This window comes from Mizuhopecten yessoensis, unplaced genomic scaffold, assembly GCF_002113885.1.
Source record: "Mizuhopecten yessoensis strain PY_sf001 unplaced genomic scaffold, ASM211388v2 scaffold7763, whole genome shotgun sequence".
Lineage (NCBI taxonomy): Eukaryota > Metazoa > Mollusca > Bivalvia > Pectinida > Pectinidae > Mizuhopecten > Mizuhopecten yessoensis.
The window spans coordinates 1,381,733-1,407,022 of NW_018407210.1; the positions used below are offsets into that span (position 1 = coordinate 1,381,733).

Genomic DNA, 25,290 nt, shown 5'->3' on the forward strand with positions numbered 1-25,290 from the left:
GTACGACTAAAATGCAACCACTTGCATTAGTAATCGTGACCAGCCACAATATAGGAGGGAACAGTACAATGTCCACTGAATAGACAATCTAAAGTACAACCGTTAAGACATCATTTTGTGCAAGAATCAACTTATGTATTTCCTGTTGTCAAGTGTAATGAGGAAACATCCGCCTGTTGTACTCTGTGTGTACAGAAGGCGTGTTTCTATATACATTGAGCATTGTTAATGAATGACAGTCATTAGCTTATATTTATATTTATATTTGCGCTCCAACGCACTATATAAACATTACCAGCAGAAATGCATTTCATTTGAGTATGAAAGCTTACTCTCGTGACATAACACGTGGTTTACTTATGACGTCGTAAATTAACCTTGTTCAATGAGTCTTGTCGCTTCGCTTCGGATAAAATGAAAAATGCCCCAGCGTCAAACGCTCAAATGACTACGGTCAAATATGGGCACCAAATTTATTTAAATAGGGCTGTTCCGCCAATGTCGTCTAAAGGACGACTCATTTACAAAACGCAGTAAATAAATAAATAATTTAAGAACAAACGAATAAGATTAAACAATTGTTCTATAGTAAAAATGTAAATATAAGGATTGAACGGCGTTTTTTTTTTTTTTTAAATCATGTCCATATGAACGCAAATTAATTACCTCCATATTAAATATGAAGCCCTAACCTAGCGGGCTTCATGCAATATGGATGTAACCGATTTGCGTTCATACCGGCATGAAAATAATAATAATAAAACCCGTTCAATCTCTATTTGCTGCCTGAAGGACATGAATCATATCCAGTCTCAGTTATTTGTATTATTTCATTGAGATACTACTGAAAATAAGAGTGGAGTGGGCGTGCAGTTTGCAGGTGAAGTATTTTTATAGCTGGTATTTTATATATATTTTTGATAGTGTATTGGCATTCTTGTACTGTTCTATTGTTTTCGGAGTATTACTTTTGTATTTTATTTCTTATTTTGACACGTATATTCAAACCTGTCATAATTTAACCAAACATCGACCTGATTTATATAAAAACTAGCTGATAATTTCGATATATGTAAAGGTAAAATATTATGAAGCAATATCATAGGGAATGACCTAGTGCCCGATGATGCAAGTGAAAGGTCTAAGTCTTAGAAATCTAATTTTACATGACAATAAGTTAACAAATTGATATAAACAAAGTTGACGTTACATAGACAAATCTCGGAAAACTAGGCAAAGGAACATTCTTCTGTTATAAATTAACATGACTTCTGGCATCTACTGTTTACATAGTAGATTTACCTTATTTATATTTTTCTTTATAATAATACCACAAAATGCATATTGAAAAGTCAACAGCGACACAACTACAATAATAAAAATAAGAGACCATGCTTGTATAATATATGTAACATTTAATTTAGACAAATCATAGTTTATTTGATATATAAGATATAATACATTGACTGATTGAGCATGACACAATGCTGGAATCCTTATTTATTTTACAACAATTATGAAACAAGTTGTTTCAACTTATATTAATCACTCTTGTTGACCCGGATGTTAGCGCGCAGGGGGTCTTATTGTGGGAGGAAACCGGAGGATGACCCCATACATTTTCGAAGCATAAGAGGAATCGTCAGTGGTACCATGTACTATAAGGCAACATCAAGATGACCTCAGAATAACCTCAAAATGCATGAGAACTCCCCCCTCCCATATTTTATAGTTGGATACCAGAAGGCTCACCATCTTGGAGGTAGAAATCCAACACCGGTCTCACCCCGTGATTTACCAGTATTGGCCACTTCCAAATGAACTAATTCATATTCTCCTTGGAATAATGGGTGTATTTTGAGGAAATCATTTGGATAATATTTTATTAATCTAAAAAATTGTGAAAAACAAATAAGAGGGATAACTGAAATGGGGTTTCGTCGTTGATTACCCAAATGGTTGATTTGATTTCATTGTGAATATACAGATTCATATCACAACGTCCGTGGTTTTCTCCCCAATTGGGAAATAATTTGGCGATGGTACTTTTACAGTAGCTCAGAAGCAGGACGGATTTTAGTTATTTCCAAACTTGTATGAACGTTTACCGTTAACATGGTAAAGTGAACGAGGAATATTTTGAGGATGTTGAACAGTATTTATTACACATATACACTGCTCAATGACTGATTTGCGACAAGCCTTGTATGCAATGTTTAAATAGAAACTATGTATCAGCCGTGTTGTTTTATGAAGTGTACGTCCAGCGTATTATCAGTAATGATTTCGCAATACTACCAAAAACGACTGCGGGAGTTAAAGTACAGCAACACCACGTCCTAACCATGCGTTATATAAAAGCACAGGTACCAATTAAGTGGACTTAATCCGATACGACTTTGCTTCGATATCATCATTGTTGTTTAGAAGACTTTGGTAATGGGATGTTGGATGCTGTTTGAATGCCACAGCCGCCGTTTAAATTAGTTCTGGTACTCGAAAAATTGTTAATCAGATATCATCAGCGGCGTTTAGTTGACTTCCGGTAACCGGATATGATAGCGTTGATTGCGAGGTTCGGGCAGCACTTCCTACACATGATCTCCAGTCCATCCTCCGTTTCTAAGATCCGAGTCTTTAAGGACTGAGCTGCCTCAACCAGGCTCGGGTACACCAGGCCGTGCAGTCGTAAGTTGGCGTTGTAGGGGTCACTTCGTAAGGCCGTGGCGACATCAGCCTTTCAGAACAAACATAGTTATCAAAGACCAAAGTTCACATAGGTATGTAACGGCCAACACATTCACATAAATGAAACTAGTATACAAAGTGTATACTCTATGTAAAATAACAAGAGACCCATAAGGCTCATCTGTTGTTCAACTGTTCTTTGTTGTTGTGACATAGTAAATTCAACTATTAATTCACAGACAATGTAATGATTGGGATTGACCTAAATATAGCCGTTAACATGAAAGACACAATTTAGCACCCTATGACCATTCAATCAATGAAAAAAATATGAATTATTATTGCATATCTGAGTCTGAAGAAGATTGTTAAAATTTTAGCCAAATTGACCCATTTCGGTCCCGCCCCCCAGACGTCCAAGGGTTATCCTTATTAATTACCATTGCTTACTTGAAAGCTTCTTGCAAACTTATTGAAATTGATTAATTGGTTTTCGAGTCATAATGTGAATGTTTACTGATGGACGACGGTCGACGGACGGAGACGGACTAAAGACAATCGCAGAAGGTCCCATGATTCGTGTCTTCGATACAACAAAACTATATGGGATAACCATGGAAACCGTACCTATACATTTTCCAATTTTTCTAAAAACGAAATACTAGCTAATCATGCCGGTGTCTTCTAATTTTCCCGTATACAAACTAGCGATAAGGATACGGACCTGCCACGTTCGCAATGGATTCAAAATCATCGCAGGCATCCTTATTGACAAGGTTTTATTGCTGGCTCTTCTAGTTCCTCAACCAAGTCACTACCGATCCTAGTACCATTAAATCAGGGTAACAGTCGTATTATTACACTGTAAACCCAAGAAGTGGAATAAATGGAATACATGTACTAATATTGCTTTTGAAGAATTGAGAGGTGTCTAGATCAGTTTTGAACATGCTCTCTTCAAAAATGTTTCTTCCATAAAGAGATGCATTTTTGCCTGTTAACACTAATATCACTCACACCAAACTGAAGGAACGCCTAGCTTCATTCTCTTATTATGAGAACTTGTATTCCATGAAAGGCAAACGGCAACATACATTTATTGTTGAACAAAGCTTATCTCGTCGATGTGCTGTCGAATTAACAAGAAAGTTATTGACAACGGCGATCATATATACCCTTAATTCTGCTCTTGAAATCAAGGACACTTGAGACTCATCAGCTTCAGCCGTTTTCCTTGATCTTTACTTACTACTATATTGTATGAGGGTCGCTTTCTCGATTTCTTGATCGTGAAATATCCTTAACACTATAGTAATATCCCTGCATCCCCAGCCTACAGTGTTTACATTTCTCATTTCGGTGTTCACATCATGGCTTCTTTGATAGATGTCGAATGCTGACTGAAAACATTACAACAAAGAGTTTCCGACAAGGCAGGATGATGAAGATTATGAACAAGTTTTATGCTCTTCAAACTCGTTTGGTGGGTGAGGGTTAGTGCTCGGACTAACGGCCAATGATTGACCTTTACAAATGTGGGTAATATGTCTCCTTTCAATATGTTACATACTTTTATCTAACATATGGTTTAAGCCACGATTTGTTCGCATTCGTTTCTCACCTCAATAGCGATATGAAACAATGAGCCTCCTGACGTCACAGAAACAACGAAACACCCGGGAAAGGTCTGGCTCATCCTACAGGAAACAATTCACATGGTAAATAGCAACGCGTGCTTGCTAATATTCAGTTTGATAGATATTTAATACATATACATATATCGTAATTTAACACACCGCGACAGTAAAGAGGAACACACACAACCACGGTGAGAGATCGAACGTTTAATGGCGGAAAAAGGAAGAGCAGCATATGCGTGTAACACACAAAACGGAGCCCGGTCCGGGATCTCCGGAACCATAATAATTAACATACATTACACTGGCGCTACCCCCTTTTTCTTTGTAAATGACTTATGGCGAAGTTATTATGAATGATAAGGAAACATTAACCGCAAAGTTGCAAACAACTATAAATGAACGTGACTAAAGTATGGTGACACAACAGTTCTATATGACTCACAGATCGTTTGATCAAAATATAAACTAACACTAGTAACCGTCAACTTGTAAGAGTAAATGGTTTTTTAAACATTGTCATGATTCACAATAAATTGTTAAACACTAGCCACACAATTAATAACATATGTTATTTGACCAATATGAATGTGGGTAAAATGAATTCATGATCCAACACTGAGTAGGGAAAGTTCTACTAATACAGCTCATAGTCTTTGCATTTTTGGGGCAACTGACGATCACGTTTAGGACGTGTGTCACACGAGGGTGATGTTGGGGAAACAGTCAAAGTGTTCGAATCAGTTTCTGTACTAGTGGGAAGGTCTGAAGAACTACATGGGGGCTCAGAAATTTCCGACGGTATTTCAGGCAGGGAAGGAGGTATAATGTCAGCGGATATTGGTACATTATTGGAGAAATCATGTTGTCCAACTAGAGGGCCAACGTGCACATTGTCATCATCGTCCGAGTGTACGTCGCTTTGCACAAACCGGGGAGGGCCTTGCGAATCCGATATTTGCGAAGGACTCTCTACTTTAAAGCAATCTGAAGTCTTCACACGGTACGATGACTAACGAAATTGACAGCCAACAAACTTTTGGTTATTACACCATTGGCCTTCAACGCTTACCACTAAGTATCTGTCGCGGGCACAGGATTTGTTCCTATCGGAGAACAAATATACAAGATCACCTCGGTTTAGCCGAGGAGGGATTGCTTGTCGACGCGATGGGGTTTTGCTTATCTCACTGTAAAGAATTATTCTTGTTTCTGTCGTCGTGTTGTTGCATAAGGAGTGACTGATAGTCTACAGGTATCTGTCGGTTGTAGAATTGGTCTCACTCGAAAAGCATTTCACGAGCAGACAGACCGCGTTTCCTAATACGAGTGTTGAGTCGTGCTGTAGCAAGGGAGAGAATGATGGGGGTAACGGCACGGCACAGTGGATTCTGGCGAAGTATTTCTGTTTCCAACTCCTGGATGGCCTTTTCAGCCACAGGGTTTTTATTAACGTTTTTAGCGCGTCTGACATATACTTGGCTGGGTTCCATCGTTTACAAGGGATTTGAATCCTGGTGCTGGGTCCGTGCGAATAACAGCCATAGGGCCATCGAGTGGATGAAGGTTGACGCACAATTGCAGTAAGCCATCGCGAAGGGATTGATGTTTTTCGTCCTCAATCAGCATGGTGCTGGTATAGGATGGCACGCACTCCCTGACGACCAGAATAAGTTGGCGCTGGCGCTTTATGACATCCGCAGCAAACTGGGTACCCACAGAGGCTGGCTGATCCCCACAGCTTTGTTTCTGAAGAAACTTAGGTGCGTTGCACAGGGCGGCACACTGGTAGCAACCATCGGTGGTGCGTTTGATTGCGGACTCTAGGTCAAGTGCGTAAAAATAGCGTTGGACGACGCACCTGAGCTGGTGGTTTGAAGGATGGTCAAGTTTTAGATGTAAGGCTGTCAACAGACCATCGAGGACCTGTCTGGGAATAATAATGCAGTCAGTTGAACTGGCAAACAGTGCGTCACGTTTGACGACAAGGAGGCCGTCCCTAGAAAGGGAAGCAACGTTTAGGTAACGTTTGACATCCTTGACCGTAGTTTGTTTCTTGAAGGGCCGGGTGCCCTGACACAGATGCGCGTGTGTTCTGTGAAGGTCTGTACAATCGGAGTGTATAGACAACCATGCAGACCGACTAGTGTACGGCAACTTGGACGATCCTGCTAGGATGTCATCAACGGACACTTGACGCACAACGCTAGCGAAAAACTTGTTGACGAATGAGCAAATTTGACATGTAGGCTCATTGTACACGGGGGAGTTGCGGCTCGCGAAGTCGGATGGAAGTATAGCAGAGCCTGACACGTGTCGTAGCGACACTTGGAATAGGCTCGCTGTGGACAGGAGGGCTAGCAGAAAATTAGATCGGTAGATGTGGGGAGAGTAATGGTGTGGGTAGAAGATAACGCCTTCTGGGCATTTGTAAAGTCATGGAGGAGTTCGTCGGTCCATTGGATGGTCTCCTTTGATTCGCGTCCACCTGCGACAACACTATCAAGCGGAGAGAGGAGTGATGAACAGTCTTGCATGACTCTCGCAAGTACTTTGTATGCTCTGATGAACGCTCGTAAACCGTAAACGGTGTTTGGTGGTGGTGGTGGTGGTGGTGGGGGCGGGGGGACTTGCGCTGATTGTACCTAGTCGCCATATCCACCCCAATATGGTATTTTCCTTTGGATAACTGTCTTTGGAGCGGAGAGGTTCAAGCTACATTTCTGTTAGGTCTGAAGGACGGATTTAAAGTTTTGTAGTAGTTCTTCAAAAGTCTGGCCACCGCAGTACAAGTCGTCGGCAAGTTTCGCTATGCATCCAGCTTCTACCAGGTCTCCGAGGACACGGCAAGTTAATTCCTCTAGCGCAGTTTCTGAGCCTGGCATACCCATCGCGGTACGGGCATACACCCGGGTGCCTTTAAAGGGGGTTACAACACCGCAGTACTTCATGGATTCCTTAGCAAGGGGAATCAGATAAAAAGCCTTTGTGAGGTCAGTGGCAATCAGATATTTTCATTGGGCAACTTGACGGAGGGTTGAGTCTATATCAGGCATCAGCGATGGCTGGGGCTTACTGTATCGCCCTACGTCAGCAAATGCTGTGACTAGTCGAAAACCTCCGTTGGGCTTTTTGACAAGGAATGATGGGTTCACGTATTCGACAGATATGCCAATGTCCTCTGGTCGACGAAACACATCTACAGACTCAAGTTCATCAACTTTGGCTTGGAGCTCTGAAAGTTGGTTCCTCGAATATTGAGTAAGCGGCCTTTGCGCTGAGGGGGTTGAACTGGACCCATGTTAACCTTGGCTTTGACGGGACCTACAGCGCCATTGTAACCTGTGAATTCTGGGTTGAACACTTCGTCAAACTCTGATAGTAGACTCTGGAACTCAGCCTTGATATTGGTCGGCATGAGTTCATCGGGGTCAAGGTTGACCCTATCACTGTAGTGAGACAGGTTGGTAGTTTTGGCCTTCTGGGGTTCAGTGTGCGTGGTAGGGGTAACTGTGATATCCTCTAGGTAAGTTGTGGCTCTTACTTTGCAGAAATGTTCATTTCGTTTCAAGGTCTGTGGTTCTCCAGTGAGATTTGGTATCCTGATTTTTCCCTGTAACACTAGTGAGGACTAAGGGAACAGCGAGAGGCGATGAGTCGTGTGGGTCTATGCTAATGTCACCATCCGATGTGGCGAGGTCAGCTGGCAGGGCTACTTCAATATAATCTCCTGGCCACAGTGTGGTGAGGGCAGGGGCACGTAGAACATGGGCCCTCCTCACTGCATGTCTGTCCATAGTAGTCTCTGTGGATCCGTACTCATACAGGTTATGATCCCCGAGTAACACTTGGCGTTTTTGTTGGACGTATGGATATATCGTTGCGTTCAATGAAAGGGATACCGGCAAGAACATCAGTGTCTAGATTTTCCACGACAAGTCCTTCGAAATATAAGTCGTGGTTGTCACGGGACACCACCATACGTGTTTCGCCTAAGACGTTCAAAGGCGATGACCCATCGGCTTGGTGAGCAGATTGATTGCTGTGGGCAATTTTGACACCCAATCTTACCGCACATGATGCACGAATCATGTTTCCAGTGGCCCCACTGTCGATGGTGAGGCGTAAGGGCATATGACCTTGAAACACGTCCAAGTACGGGGATTGGCGGATACATACGCGGTTGATAATAGTTTCTGTCTGTAATACCTCATCTCCTTCTGGATCAGCCATATCGTCAGCATATCCCTCCAGTTCACCGGAAACTTGTCGAGCTCTTGCGAAGAATTTTTTTCTTGTGTGGGAAGGAAGCTACATTTACTAAGGAAGTGATTGTTAGGCCTTCCCGCTTCCTTGCACAACGGACAAGACTTCTGGGGTCTGGACCGCTGATCTCGCTGATCTCGCGACGCGACATGAGCATGTGGTGTATACGGCAATGTACCTCGCAACAGACCAGACACGGCGGCTCTCATTGAGCGGGCATTCTCGGACGATTGGACCTCCTCCAACAGCGAATCGAGTGCTTGTGATACCACCGGCTTAATGGAAGCGAGTGTACGTGACCGCAGTTCTGTACCATACCTTTGCTTGATGAGTTTGGGTAGGTCTGAATTTATTAATTGTAGCCACCGCAATACGACATAATTTTCTAAAGAGGGCGATAGTTCTTCATCTTCTGTGATTTGGTCACCATGATGTATAATGCCAGAGTCTTGTGTGAGGAGGTTGTCTTCCACGAAGGCTATTAATCGTTGGTAGAGGTCCTCCGGACGTTCGCCCACCTCCAACTTAATGGCCGCAAAATCGATCAGATGTGCTCCAGTTGACTGGAACCCATAATGTTGACGTATGGTCTGCCAGATTTGGCTAAGTGAGGTGGAGGATTTAACGATCGTGTTGCGCGCTATCACCGGACAGAAATTGGCGATCTGCCCTAGCATTAACTCCAATAGCGCCAGTTTCTGCACTTGAGTTTTACGGCGAGCATCGTCAGCTACCATGCCCCTAAATTCGTCATTTCTTGGTTTTTTTTAAGCACGAGAATCGCTCACCCAAGAACTCATTAAAGTTATTGTCCAGTGACAATGTGTACATTAAGTTCTGTTGCCAATTGTCAAATGAGTTTACAGTTTCAATTTTCGCCAAACACCATTGTTTTGGCGCACGTGGTGTTGCCATCTTCGAAAGTTGTCAAGTGTTTACAACGAAAGTTTACTCACGGCGTGTAACACACAAAATGGAGCCCGGTCCGGGATCTCCAATACCATAATAACTAACATACATTACACTGGCGCCGGATCATAAACAAGTTTACCAGGCATTGTGTCCGCGGCGTTTTGATGGATATCTTTATAATAACTTTATGATAAACGTCGCATATAGCAATTATGTAACTATGACTACAGACAACGTAACCTTTCGCTTGAATATAGATTAAATATGTAATTACCTGACAAGGTAAGTGCCACTGCTGTGATCGAGTATGAGAGAGTCGGCTGTGTCCCGTGTCATATCTCCAGCGAACCAACTACAACATACATCCGTATGGGGTTTTCCCGGTGTGAATGTTAACATGTTGTGGATAAATAATTATATCATGATCATCACTTGTAACAATAGCTCATTTATACATTTTGTAGCACTTATTTCCCACTGATAAAGGCACAAAAATGAGCTTTTAATGAAAACTTTTATTGTGTATATATATTATTTTAGAGATGACATACAAATGTACATACCTCACTGTCTCCTTGCGAATTTTATTGGTGAATACGGACGACTTTTGTACGATGTTATGAATCTGGAATGTATTGAGTTGTATCAATTCGCTATTTTTATTTTGATCTGCTTTTGCAATTAATCACATATATATATACTATCTACTCCTATGGCAGATATACAATGTGCATAATATGTTACAATGCTCATTTATAAATTCCTTACCGATTCCTGACCTGATATTCTGCCAGCGTTTTATAAGACATTCTGTTTTTATATTAAAGCGGCTTGTTTATCGAGACTCCGCTGTATACGTTCACTAGATTAGGATGATACTTATCCACTAACCTGTTCACATCCACCAGATCAGAATGATACTTATCCACTAACCTGTTCACGTCCACCAGATCAGGATGATTCTTATCCGCTAACCTGTTCACGTCCACAAGATCAGGATGATAATTATCCACTAACCTGTTCACGTCAACTAGATCAGGATGATACTTATCCACTAACCTGTTCACGTCCACAAGAACAGGATGATAATTATCCACTAACCTGTTCACGTCAACTAGATCAGGATGATACTTATCCACTAACCTGTTCACGTCCACTAGATCAGGATGATACTTATCCACTAACCTGTTCACGTCCACTAGATCAGGATGATACTTATCCACTAACCTGTTCACGTCCACTGGATCAGGATGATACTTATCCACTAACCTGTTCACGTCCACTGGATCAGGATGATACTTATCCACTAACCTGTTCACGTCCACTAGATCAGGATGATACTTATCCACTAACCTGTTCACGTCCACTGGATCAGGATGATACTTATCCACTAACCTGTTCACGTCCACTGGATCAGGATGATACTTATCCACTAACCTGTTCACGTCCACTAGATCAGGATGATACTTATCCACTAACCTGTTCACGTCCACTGGATCAGGATGATACTTATCCACTAACCTGTTCACGTCCACTGGATCAGGATGATACTTATCCACTAACCTGTTCACGTCCACTAGATCAGGATGATACTTATCCACTAACCTGTTCACGTCCACTGGATCAGGATGATACTTATCCACTAACCTGTTCACGTCCACTGGATCAGGATGATACTTATCCACTAACCTGTTCACGTCCACTAGATCAGGATGATACTTATCCACTAACCTGTTCACGTCCACTGGATCAGGATGATACTTATCCACTAACCTGTTCACGTCCACTAGATCAGGATGATACTTATCCACTAACCTGTTCACGTCCACTAGATCAGGATGATACTTATCCACTAACCTGTTCACGTCCACTGGATCAGGATGATACTTATCCACTAACCTGTTCACGTCCACTGGATCAGGATGATACTTATCCACTAACCTGTTCACGTCCACTAGATCAGGATGATACTTATCCACTAACCTGTTCACGTCCACTGGATCAGGATGATACTTATCCACTAACCTGTTCACGTCCACTGGATCAGGATGATACTTATCCACTAACCTGTTCACGTCCACTAGATCAGGATGATACTTATCCACTAACCTGTTCACGTCCACTGGATCAGGATGATACTTATCCACTAACCTGTTCACGTCCACTGGATCAGGATGATACTTATCCACTAACCTGTTCACGTCCACTAGATCAGGATGATACTTATCCACTAACCTGTTCACGTCCACTGGATCAGGATGATACTTATCCACTAACCTGTTCACGTCCACTGGATCAGGATGATACTTATCCACTAACCTGTTCACGTCCACTAGATCAGGATGATACTTATCCACTAACCTGTTCACGTCCACTGGATCAGGATGATACTTATCCACTAACCTGTTCACGTCCACTGGATCAGGATGATACTTATCCACTAACCTGTTCACGTCCACTAGATCAGGATGATACTTATCCACTAACCTGTTCACGTCCACTGGATCAGGATGATACTTATCCACTAACCTGTTCACGTCCACTGGATCAGGATGATACTTATCCACTAACCTGTTCACGTCCACTAGATCAGGATGATACTTATCCACTAACCTGTTCACGTCCACTGGATCAGGATGATAATTATCCGCTAACCTGTTCACGTCCACTGGATCAGAATGATACTTATCCACTAACCTATTCACGTCCACCAGATCAGGATGATAATTATCCACCAACCTGTTCACGTCCACTGGATCAGAATGATACTTATCCACTAACCTGTTCACGTCCACTGGATCAGGATGATACTTATCCACTAACCTGTTCACGTCCACTGGATCAGGATGATACTTATCCACTAACCTGTTCACGTCCACTGGATCAGGATGATACTTACCCACTAATCTGTTCACGTCCACTGGATCAGGATGATACTTATCCACTAACCTGTTCACGTCCACTAGATCAGGATGATACTTATCCATTTACCTGTTTCACCATAATACAGTTGTTCCTCCTTATCGGGCCGAAATACTGGACTAAGCGTGCGAAGTTGGAGTACTCAACTCTTGCGGTGACATCTAATATGGAAATAGCACATGTGTAAAGGTTAATGAAGTGTACGTTGTGAAAGACCTTCGTTCACTTGAAAATTATCGTTTTTACAAGCCATATGACTGTAGAATTATCATTTAATAAATGATGCTTGAAAAGCCATGGAAACAAAGGCAGTACTTAGTCCGATATACTGAAATTCCATTCTTTTTTAATGTAACGTAGGAGCCGTTTGGGCATACCTATGTGGTCTACCCGTAAGAGCCGTTTGAGCAATGCTGTTGTCTTTTCATCCTTAAGACAGGGGTCTCTGGCATAATCGTCCAATGCAGTCAGGAAATGAGCCATATACTTTCAGGTGGACAACATAAAGAAAAATGAAGTATGTTTTCAGGCATAGTAACTTCTGGAGTTTATTCTGGAGTTTTATGCTTTTTTTGTAAGACGTACGCTGTTAAAGCAAAACCCTGTTGTCATTCAACCAATTCCATTTTATTGTGAAAGCGTTCCGCTGTTAGTATTTAAGCAAGTCAATTTCATTGATCAAGTTTTTCACTATTATTGTCCAAGCATTTAGCTGTAATGGTATATGTTTTAACTCAGTGTGAATTGTCTCAACACTTTAATTTAAAGCATTCAAATGATTCTTTTTATAACTCTTGTGAAATGAGAACTGCAGTAAAATTTCGGATTTTAATGAAAATATCAATAAACCTGTACATATAATAATCTTCGAGTTAGTTATTTTGCATTGTTTTAAATAATACTCTGAGTAAATGATTCGGGAGACATTATACATAGTTGAGAGAAGGGTAAAAAAAATAACAATGACTGTTTTCTTTAAAGCCATCGACAATTATGAGTTGTTCAGGTATAAGTGTGCATATAAAAATGATTAAGATATATTAAGACATCGATATCATGACGAAGCTAAGAATCGCTACAGTAAGAAGGAGAAAGAGAAAACAATTAGATAGCCATCAATGATTCCTGTTCATTAGCGGTAGTTATTCAGTCATCATTTCACGTGGCAAAGCTCTCACTGTAGACTTGTCGCTGTCAGGTCGGTGCCAGAGCTTGCTATCAATCCGACAATATCGATATCATGATAGTTACACTATATAATCTACCCTTGCAACTACAAGTCTTAAACAGTGATTTTATGTAATCAACAACATAATACCTCGGAGTAACATTAAATAGAGATGGAGAGTGGGCAGCACATATCCATGACATAATTCACAAATACATTGCAATCATTACGAAAACTAAAACTTATACTAAGGAGAAATAATCTTGATTAAATTTACCTGACACATAGCTGTCCACTTTTTGAATGTACTTTTGGTATGGCATAATGATAGGGAGTATAATTTGTTAAAATTTGGGGAAAAAATAGAATCTGCTCGGATTGATAACACACCGAAACGGGCTGGAAACCGTTATGTATATAAGGAGAGATCCTTACACAATAAAATAATGATGTTGGTCCCGAATACTTTTGCCAACGTACACTATTAATTATTCAAAACTTTTCTCGATATAATGTGAGGCTGCACACAATTAAGAATAATTATGAGAAACATTTTTTTTCTAGCAGCTATTAAAACATGGAATTATCTTGAAACTATAAAATCATCTGAAACTTTCAACATTTTCTCAAATATTGAATAAACAGAATTATTAATAAAAAAGAAATAGAATTTTCAAACAGTTCTTTTTAATTGGATAAAGTAAATCTACTATTAACGTGTCGTTTAGGAGATCGCGTGAGCTCTATTAACGATGATCTAGGTTCTTACTGCATACTTCTCACCTCTCACAATGGAAAAGTGTAGGCAATAAATCACTTGCTACCACAGTCCACTGCACACATAATCCCCTTTCAAGGCCAATCATGATTACATGACCATGAAAGGGTGGACAGTGGACTGTGGTCACAAATGCTGTAAGAAAGGGGAGATAATCAATCAGTAAAACAATACAGGGGAAAGGATAAACTTATATAATTAGTTGACAAATTTAAAATAAGAAAAAAAGAAAAGGTTAAAAATGGTAATTCTTGATTGATAAACAAACAAAAAGATTTCCTTATCACGTGAGAGGATAAGCATTTCCTGGAAAAGTTTATAATCTTTAGAAGCTGTTCCTTTATACAAAATTGCACATTCAAATATACCATTTATTGAAAGAACTGGAATTCCTTAGGGATTGTTAAACCCTTATATTGTATGTATGAAAATGGTTTCAATATCCTGTACCTTTGCCACATCTTGAAAATTAAACTGAAAATGTAGTCAGAAATTCAACATTGTTTCCCGTATTTTGTTCCTATTGTTGAACAGACACTCCTTACCTTCCCTGACACTGGAGCTGGATATAGTAATGCAAAAACACGTGTATCCATTATGAAGGATACACTCAGACTGGGCTATTGAGAATTAAGACAATCTTACCTGGTTGTGATTATTACTTACACAGGTACATGTAAATTATCTGCAGTGTAGAGTAGATAAAAAGATTGTCCAGGTGAACATTTTTTACTCAATTTTTCTGTTTTGTTCGAGTTGGGCAGCATGCAGTAAGCCAGTTATTGCATGATTTCTCGTCACTCGGGACTGATTACACCCTCGCTTCGCTCGGGTGTAATAAATCCCTTGTTACTCGAAAACCATGCAATAACCTTTACTTACTGCAGCATGTCGTTTAGGAGATCGCGTGAGCTCTATTAACGATGATCTAGGTTCCTACTGCAGCGTGTTGTTCAGGAGATCGCGTGAGCCCTATTAACCGTGATCTAGGTTCTTACTGCAGCATGTCGTTAAGGAGATCGCGTGAGCTCTATTAACGATGATCTAGGTTCTTACTGCAGCATGACGTTTAGGAGATCGCGTGAGCTCTATTAACGATGATCTAGGTTCCTACTGCAGCATGACGTTGCTGGCATCACTGTGGTGATTCCTACCAATCGTTTTACCAGTCCTTACTGTAACCTATCCCTTCTTTTACGTTTTATTAAATCAATATTGATAACATAAACATATAGCTCAAGTCTTCATAGACAGAACAGGCGGATCTGAATAGTAGTGTCCCCTACTTTCCTTTCTTCTCACTGTCTCTTGTGTCAACATTGTTCCATGAAATATATCATGATGGTAAAATTAATACTTAATGCGCATTATATTGCTCTGAGCAGGTTTGTGTATTGGATCAATTTTACCTTCAAACACTTTTCTTAGTTTGTTTTATTCATTTTAATTACTTTTAAGTAATTTTTATACAATAGTTGATTTCATCTCAAACTATATTTTCCTTTTTATAATAGTTTCTCCTAATAACCATTTTCACCGTATATGCGAATCACCGTACCTAGCTATCAATAAAATCATTAAAAAATATAGATGTATAATGTCAAGGACATTTTCCATGTAGACGGACAACAGGATAAAGACATTTATTGCAAGGAAAACATGTGAAGGAGGGGGACCATCGACAAGCTTTCAGTGTGTGGAAGATGAACAGCATACCACACGTTCCGTCTTTGTGACGAACAAGCTTGGAAGGTGAACAGCATACCACACGTTCCGTCTATGTAACAAACAAGCTTGGAAGGTGAACATCATACCACACGTTCCGTTTATGTGACGAACAAGCTTGGAAGGTGAACAGCATACCACACGTTCCGTCTATGTGACGAACAAACTTGGAAGGTGAACAGCATACCGCACGTTCCGTCTATGTGACAAACAAGCTTGGAAGGTGAACAGCATGCCACACGTTCCGTTTATGTGACGAACAAGCTTGGAAGGTGAACAGCATACCACACGTTCCGTCTATTTGACAATCAAGCTTGGAAGGTGAACAGCATACCACACGTTCCGTCTATGTGACGAACAAGCATGGAAGGAGAACAGCATACCGCACGTTCCGTCTATGTGACGAACAAGCTTGGAAAGTGAACAGCATACCACACGTTCCGTTTATGTGACGAACAAGCTAGGAAGGTGAACAGCATACCACACGTTTCGTCTATGTGACGAACAAGCTAGGAAGGTGAAAATTATACCACACGTTCCGTCTATGTGACGAACAAGCTTGGAAAGTGAACAGCATACCACACGTTCCGTTTATGTGACAAACAAGCTTGGAAGGTGAACAGCATACCGCACGTTCCGACTATGTGACGAACAAGCTTGGAAGGTGAACAGCATGCCACACGTTCCGTTTATGTGACGAACAAGCTAGGAAGGTGAACAGCATACCACACGTTCCGTCTATGGGACAAACAAGCTTGGAAGGTGAACAGCATACCGCACGTTCCGTCTATGTGACGAACAAGCTTGGACGGTGAACAGCATACCACACGTTCCGTCTATGTGACGAACAAGCTTGGAAGGTGAACAGCATACCACATGTTCCGTCTATTTGACAAACAAGCTTGGAAGGTGAACAGCATACCACACGTTCCGTCTATGTGACGAACAAGCTTGGAAGGTGAACAGCATTTCACACGTTCCGTCTATGTGACGAACATGCTTGGAAGGTGAACAGCATACCACACGTTCCGTCTATGTGACGAACAAGCTTGGAAGATGAACAGCATACCACACGTCCCCTCTATGTGACGAACAAGCTTGGAAGGTGAACAGCATACCACACGTTCCGTCTACGTGACGAGCAAGCTTGGAAGGTGAACAGCATACCACACGTTCCGTCTATGTGACGAACAAGCTTGGAAAGTGAACAGCATACACGTTCCGTCTATGTGATGAACAAGCTTGGAAGGTGAACAACATACCACTCGTTCCATCTATGTGACGAACAAGCTTGGAAGGTGAACATTATACCACACGTTCTGTCTATGTGACGAACAAGCTACAGGGGGAAATATGGTAGGAGACAACTCATACTAGCTTTGCCTGGTATACTTATTAACATTATCTCTGCTATGTTGACTATAATTCTTTCTTGAAAACATATTTGTTATATAAAAGTTATTTTTAGTAGCTTGAAGGTTGTGCGATACTCTTATCATATATGTTTATTGATATAGAGAACTTTGATAAATTAGTGAAACTTGTTTCCGATTCGTTTGCAAAATATTATGCAATAAAAATGTTTAAATCAAATTCATATGAATTTACCACCAACTTTTTAAAGAGGTGTTATGTCAGAGCACGTTTTAGCAACTCATTGTATACAATTCAGAATCAGGATATTCCTCTTTAATATCCTTCTCAAGTACATTGATGATTCACAAGGACGTGCTTTATAAATGTGTTCTATGCGGAGGTTTTATTTTGTGTCCGCCCAATAAATTTCAAAATGTAAGGAATGTGAGATTGATTGCTGTAAATCGACACAGCCGTGCAGTGGTAAAGTCTAGCCTAGAATTCTACACTACGTCAAGGGTGATGTCAAGTAATTGTAGTCTGACATACTGGTCACAGATATAAAGCGTTTTCTAATACACATAGCTTTATGCGTTAGTGTATTTATGGCTATGATGGTTTCTGGACTTGGTTCTAAATACATGATATGAGTGTCTGATTTATAATTCTTTACTAGGTCATACTCATTAGGACAGACTCATTAGGACCGACTCATTAGGACCGACTCATTAGGTCATACTCATTAGGACAGACTCATTAGGACAGGCTCATTAGAACAGACTCATTAGGTCAGACTCATTAGGACAGACTCATTAGGACCGACTCATTAGGTCATACTCATTAGGACAGACTCATTAGGACAGACTCATTAGATCAGACTCATTAGGTCAGACTCATTACTTAGTGTATACATATAACTCTCTACTAGGTCATACTCATAAGGACAGACTCATTAGGACAGACTCATTAGGACAGACTCATTAGGACCGACTCATTAGGTCATACTCATTAGGTCAGACTCATTACTTAGTGTATACATATAATTCTCTACTAGGTCATACTCATTAGGACAGACTCATTAGGACAGACTCATTAGATCATACGCATTAGGTCAGACTCATTAGGACAGACTCATTATGACAGACTCATTAGGTCATACTCATTAGGTCAGACTCATTAGGACAGACTCATTAGGACAGACTCATTATGACAGACTTATTAGGACAGACTCATTAGGTCATACTCAATAGGTCACACTCATTAGGACAGATTCATTAGGACAGACTCATTATGACAGACTCATTAGATCAGACTCATTAGGTCAGACTCATTACTTAGTGTATACATATAACTCTCTACTAGGTCATACTCATTAGGACAGACTCATTAGGACAGACTCATTAGGACCGACTCATTAGGTCATACTCATTAGGTCATACTCATTAGGACAGACTCATTAGGTCATACTCATTAGGACAGACTCATTAGGACCGACTCATTAGGACAGACTCATTAGGACCGACTCATTAGGTCATACTCATTAGGTCATACTCATTAGGTCATACTCATTAGGACAGACTCATTAAGACAGACTCATTAGGAGAGACTCATTAGGTCATACTCATTTGGACAGACTCATTATATCAGACTCATTAGGTCAAACTCATTACTTAGTGTATATATGTAACACTACTAGGTCATACTCATAAGGACAGACTCATTAGGACAGACTCATTAGGACCGACTCATTAGGTCAGACTCATTAGGACCGACTCATTAGGTCATACTCATTAGGTCATACTCATTAGGTCATACTCATTAGATCATACTCATTAGGACAGACTCATTAGGTCATACTCATTAGGACAGACTCATTAGGACCGACTTATTAGGACAGACTCATTAGGACAGACTCACTAGGTCATACTCATTAGGACAGACTCATTAGGACAGACTCATTAGGTCAAACTCATTAGGACAGACTCATTAGGACAGACTCATTAGGTCATACTCATTAGGTCATACTCATAAGGTCATACTCATTAGGACAGACTCATTAGGACAGACTCATTAGGACCGACTCATTGGGTCATACTCATTAGGACAGACTCATTAGGACCGACTCATTAGGTTCGACTCATTAGGTCCGACTCATTAGGACAGACTCATTAGGACAGACTCATTAGGTCATACTCATTAGGACATACTCATAAGGTCATACTCATTAGGACAGACTCATTAGGACAGACTCATTAGGACCGACTCATTGGGTCATACTCATTAGGACAGACTCATTAGGACCGACTCATTAGGTTCGACTCATTAGGTCCGACTCATTAGGACAGACTCATTAGGACAGACTCATTAGGTCATACTCATTAGGACAGACTCATTAGGACAGACTCATTAGATCAGACTCATTAGATCAGACTCATTAGGTCAGACTCATAACTTAGTGTATACATATAATTTTCTACTAGGTCAGACTCATTAGGACAGACTCATTAGGACAGACTCATTGTGACAGACTCATTAGGACAGACTCATTAGGTCATACTCATTAGGTCAGACTCATTACTTAGTGTATACATATAATTCTCTACTAGGTCATACTCATTAGGACAGACTTATAGGACATACTCATTAGGTCAGACTCATTAGGACAGACTCATTATGACAGACTCATTAGGTCATACTCATTAGGTCAGACTCATTAGGACAGACTCATTAGGACAGACTCATTATGACAGACTTATTAGGACAGACTCATTAGGTCATACTTAATAGGTCACACTCATTAGGACAGATTCATTAGGACAGACTCATTATGACAGACTCATTAGGACAGACTCATTAGGTCATACTCATTACTTAGTGTATACATATAATTCTTTACTAGGTCAGACTCATTACATAGTGTATACATATAATTCTTTACTAGGACAGACTCATTAGGTCAGACTAATGCCCTAGTGTATACATATAATTCTTTAGTAGGACAGACTCATTAGTCAGACTCATTACCTTGTGTATACATATAATTCTTTACTAGGACAGACTCATTAGGTCAGACTAATGACCCAGTGTATACATATAATTCTTTAGTAGGACAGACTCATTAGTCAGACTCATTACCTTGTGTATACATATAATTCTTTATTATTTCAGACTCATTACCTAGTGTATACATGGAATTGTTTACTCGGTCCGACTCATTACCTAGTGTATACATATATTTGTTTACTAAGTCAGACTCATTACCTAGTGTATACATAGAAATATTTACTAGGTCAGACTCATAACCTAATGTATACATATATTTGTTCACTAATAATTATTTACTATTACAGATTTATTACCTAGCGTATACATGTAATTATTTACTATAACAGACTTATTATCTAGCGTATACTTGTAATTATTTAATAGTACAGACTCATTGCCTAATGCATACGTTAATAAACGAATTTTACAAACCACATTACTGCTTATAGGATCATAATGTACAATAGCTTTGAATATATATTTTACAAGGAAAAGAAAGCTTGAAGTCGCACTTCAGTAATGTAAAAAAAAATCGTTGTTTTAACATTTCGCGTTATTTTGCAAGATCAACTGTCTACATTTTTTGCGTTAATAAAAACAGATTTGACTGATAGTTTTTGTTGTAGTTTGACGGATTTTTCAGAAGTTTTTATTTGTTCCTCAAATTCTTTCTGGAGCAGCCTCTCTGTACAATGTACTTGAAAAGTTCAAATCTGAGTCCTATCACGTACTTCCGATTATACGTGGGCTGTTGGAATCCTATGGACATACTCACTTTCTTTAACTGGGACTCATTATATAATCCGGAAGTCATCCAGAAAGCATAAGGGGGAAAATAAACACTACGGTTGTTACATTTAAAAACATATTTTTTGTAGTATCCCCTTTTCATAACACATAGAAATATAGTGTTGAGGGCAATAGCTATTGGACAAAACAAAAAAAAATAATGCCCGAAGTTGATTTCCAGTGACAGAATCAGTAGAACAACTTCACATTACAAGTAATCGCCCAACTAATCGCTTAAGTCCCCTGGTGATAAATACCTTCTGGTGACAGCCTCCTTCAGATGGACCCAACTTGATTGTATGCCAGAAGATGGTAGACTCGGGCGAGTGCCTGATTAAATCTTTGATCAACGAACACTCCGCACCTAAAGATGTATAATACCAGAGGAGTATTGGAAGGAACTTTGCACATGTTGATGGATAATATTAGAGAAGTAACACAAGACAATCTGCACCTGGTGATGGATAATATCAGAGGAGTAATGAAAGACAATCTGCACCTGTTGATAGATAATATCAAAGGAATCTGCACCTGTTGATGGATAATACCAGAGGTGTAATGGAAGACAATCTGCACCTGTTGATGGATAATACCAGGGCCCATATTCATGAAACCGTTCTCATGCTCAAGCATGGATTTTGTGCTCAAGCCTAATTTCTTGTTCTCGTTATAACTTAATTAATAGATCTTGTTTTGTCAATGATTTGGAAACATTTTTAAGAGACTTGAAGACAAATACTGTTTTCAATGTTTACATTTGACTTTTTAATCGTTTGACATGATTTAAGCGAGTAACAAGAAAGTTGGGTTGAGCACAGAATCCATGCTTGAGCATGAGAACGGTTTCATGAATACGGGCCCAGAAGAGTAATAGAAGACTATCTGCATCTGTTGATGGATAATACCAGATGAGTAACGGAAGACAATCTGCACCTGCAGACGGACAATATCAGATGAGTAACGGAAGACAATGTGCACCTGCAGACGGATAATATCAGATGAGTAACGGAAGACAATGTGCACCTGCAGACGGATAATATCAGATGAGTAACGGAAGACAATCTGCACCTGCAGACGGATAATATCAGAGGAGTAACGGAAGACAACCTGCACCTGTTGATGGGTAATATCAGAGAAGATATCATGGAAGACTATATGTAACTATTGATGGATAATACCAGAGGAGTAATTAACACAATTTTGCACCTGTTGATGGATAATATCAGAGGAGTAACGGAAGAAACTTTGCACCTGTAGATGGATCATATCAGAGGAGTTACGGACGGAAATCTGCGCCTGTTGATTGACAATACCAGAGGAGTAATGGAAGAAACTTTGCACCTTTTGATGGATAATATTAGAGAAGTAATGGAGGACAATGTGCACATGTTGCTGGATAATACCAGAGGTGTAATGGAAGAAACTTTGCACCTGTCTGTGGATGGATCATATCAGAGGAGTAACGGACGAGAATATGCACCTGTTGAGCAATAGTATTAGTGGAGTAATGCAAGAAACTGTCCACTTGTTGATGGATAATATTAGAGAAGTAAAGGAAAGCAAATTGCATCTGTTGGGGGATTATATCAGAGATGTTAGGTAATATACCACATTGTTAACTCACACGGCAAAGGCTTTACCCCACCGTCAAGCACCTCGCCAGTACACAGAACCACATTTTCAGCTCATACACGGCACACACCAAGTCGGACTACACAGCTGATTTTAAAATCAATGTACAGGGATGATTGTGTAATGAAACTAAAGATATAATGAATGCCGACAGAACACTCAGAAGGGGACGGGATAAACCCGGTATTCCTTAGAGTAAATGTTTTCCGCATGTGCCACAAGGGGCACCCGTCATAAGGTTTTCCATACCGACGACCTTAGACGTAACACAAAGTCTTTACACATGACACATAGCACTCATCTAAAACATACAAATGCCACTTAATTTATATATTTTACGAATTGTTCAAGTTCACTTAACACACATCACTCACATTGTTCTCTGTTCATTTCTGTGTGATCGTTACAGATGAATCTGGAGGACAATGGAGATGTCTGCTGTTCTAGGGAGTGGTCATCTTCAACACTAGTGATTCTGACTAGGGGCTTCGTCTCGTCGTTGTCTTGTCCCTCTTTGTGGCTCTTGTCCTCAATATATTCCACGGCGAGGTTGGCTACACTGTCCTCCTCCGGATGGTGGTTCCACATCTCCATGGTTACGTGAGAGCCTCTCAGGGTACCTCTAGATAACAAGATACAGGGTAGTATGTTAACAAGAGATGACGAGGAACAGAAGGTAGTTCTCACTATCGTACCGATATAAATCGACCTAGCGAACATACATACCTTGATTTCAAGATCTCATCATCTATGTAAAGTACAACATCTAATCTATGTAGAGTATTATATCTATGTAAAGTATAACATTTCATCTACGTTACATGTTATATATCATGTATGTAAAGTACTTCATTACTATATCTTTGTAAAGTATAAGATCTCATCTATGTAAAGTCTTACATCTCATCTATGTAAAGAATTACATCTCATCTTGTAAAGTATAACATATCATCTTGTACAGTATTACATCTCATCTATGTAAAGTATTACATCTCATCTATGTAAAGAATTACATCTCATCTTGTAAAGTATAGCATATCATCTTGTACAGTATTAGATCTCATCTTGTAAAGTATTACATCTCAACTTGTAAAGTATTACATGTCATCTAGTAAAGTCATATTTCTCATCTTGTAAAGTATTACATTTCATCTATGTAAAGTATAAGATCTCATCTATGTAAAGTATTACATCTCATCTTATAAAGTGTTACATCTCATCTTGTAAAGTATTACATCTCATCTAGTAAAGTATTACATCTCATCTTTGTAAAGTATAAGATCTCATCTATGTAAAGTATTACATCTAATCTTATAAAGTGTTACATCTCATCTTGTAAAGTATTACATCTCATCTTGTAAAGTATTACATGTCATCTAGTAAAGTCTTATTTTTCATCTATGTAAAGTATTATATCTCATCTTGTAAAGTATTACATCTCATCTAGTAAAGTATTACATCTCATCTTTGTAAAGTATAAGATCTCATCTATGTAAAGTATTACATCTCATCTTGTTAAGTATTACATCTCATCTATGTAAAGTATTATATCTCATCTTGTAAAGTATTGCATCTCATCTATGTAATGTGTTACATCTCATCTTGTAAAGTATTACACGTCATATAGTAAAGTCTTATTTCTCATCTATGTAAAGTATTACATCTCATCTTGTAAAGTGTTACATCTCATCTATGTAAAGTATAAGATCTCATCTATGTAAAGTATTACATCTCATCTTGTTAAGTATTACATCTCATCTATGTAAAGTATTATATCTCATCTTGTAAAGTATTGCATCTCATCTATGTAATGTATTACATCTCATCTATGTAAAGACTTATATCTCATCTATGCAAAGTCTTATATCCCATCTTGTAAAGTATTGCATCTCATCTTGTAAAGTATTATATCTTATCTTGTAAAGTATTACATCTCATCTTGTAAAGTCTTATATCTCATCTTGTAAAGTATTAATCTCATCTTGTAAAGTAATAATCTCATCTATGTAAAGCATAAGATCTCATCTATGTAAAGTATTACATCTCATCTTGTAAAGTATTAATCTCATCTTGTAAAGTAATAATCTCATCTATGTAAAGTATTATATCTCATCTTGTAAAGTCTTATTTCTCATCTATGTAATGTATTACATCTCATCTATGTAAAGACTTATATCTCATCTATGCAAAGTCTTATATCCCATCTTGTAAAGTGTTACATCTCATCTTGTAAAGTATTATATCTTATCTTGTAAAGTATTACATCTCATCTATGTAAAGTATAATATCTCATCTTGTAAAGTCTTATTTCTCATCTATGTAATGTATTACATCTCATCTATGTAAAGACTTATATCTCATCTATGTAAAGT

General features: G+C 39.4%; 1 protein-coding gene across 3 annotated transcripts in view; it reads right to left on the reverse strand.

Annotated features, from left to right (window-relative positions):
• Positions 1-1,405: 1,405 nt before the first annotated feature.
• LOC110454325 overlaps positions 1,406-25,290 on the reverse strand; it is a 25,677-nt gene continuing 1,792 nt past the window's right edge. For 2 of the 3 annotated variants that reach the window (XM_021503776.1, XM_021503775.1), the window contains exons 3-10: positions 23,293-23,540; positions 21,544-21,650; positions 12,803-12,911; positions 12,495-12,586; positions 10,067-10,128; positions 9,778-9,855; positions 4,310-4,385; positions 1,406-2,737 (exon numbers count right to left, since the gene is read on the reverse strand). In XM_021503776.1, coding sequence (XP_021359451.1) covers positions 2,522-2,737; positions 4,310-4,385; positions 9,778-9,855; positions 10,067-10,128; positions 12,495-12,586; positions 12,803-12,911; positions 21,544-21,650; positions 23,293-23,512 — 960 coding nt within the window. In that variant the 5' untranslated portion in view covers positions 23,513-23,540 and the 3' untranslated portion in view covers positions 1,406-2,521. The remainder of the gene's footprint in view (positions 2,738-4,309; positions 4,386-9,777; positions 9,856-10,066; positions 10,129-12,494; positions 12,587-12,802; positions 12,912-21,543; positions 21,651-23,292; positions 23,541-25,290) is intronic. The other variant, XM_021503777.1, reaches the window with a different exon arrangement.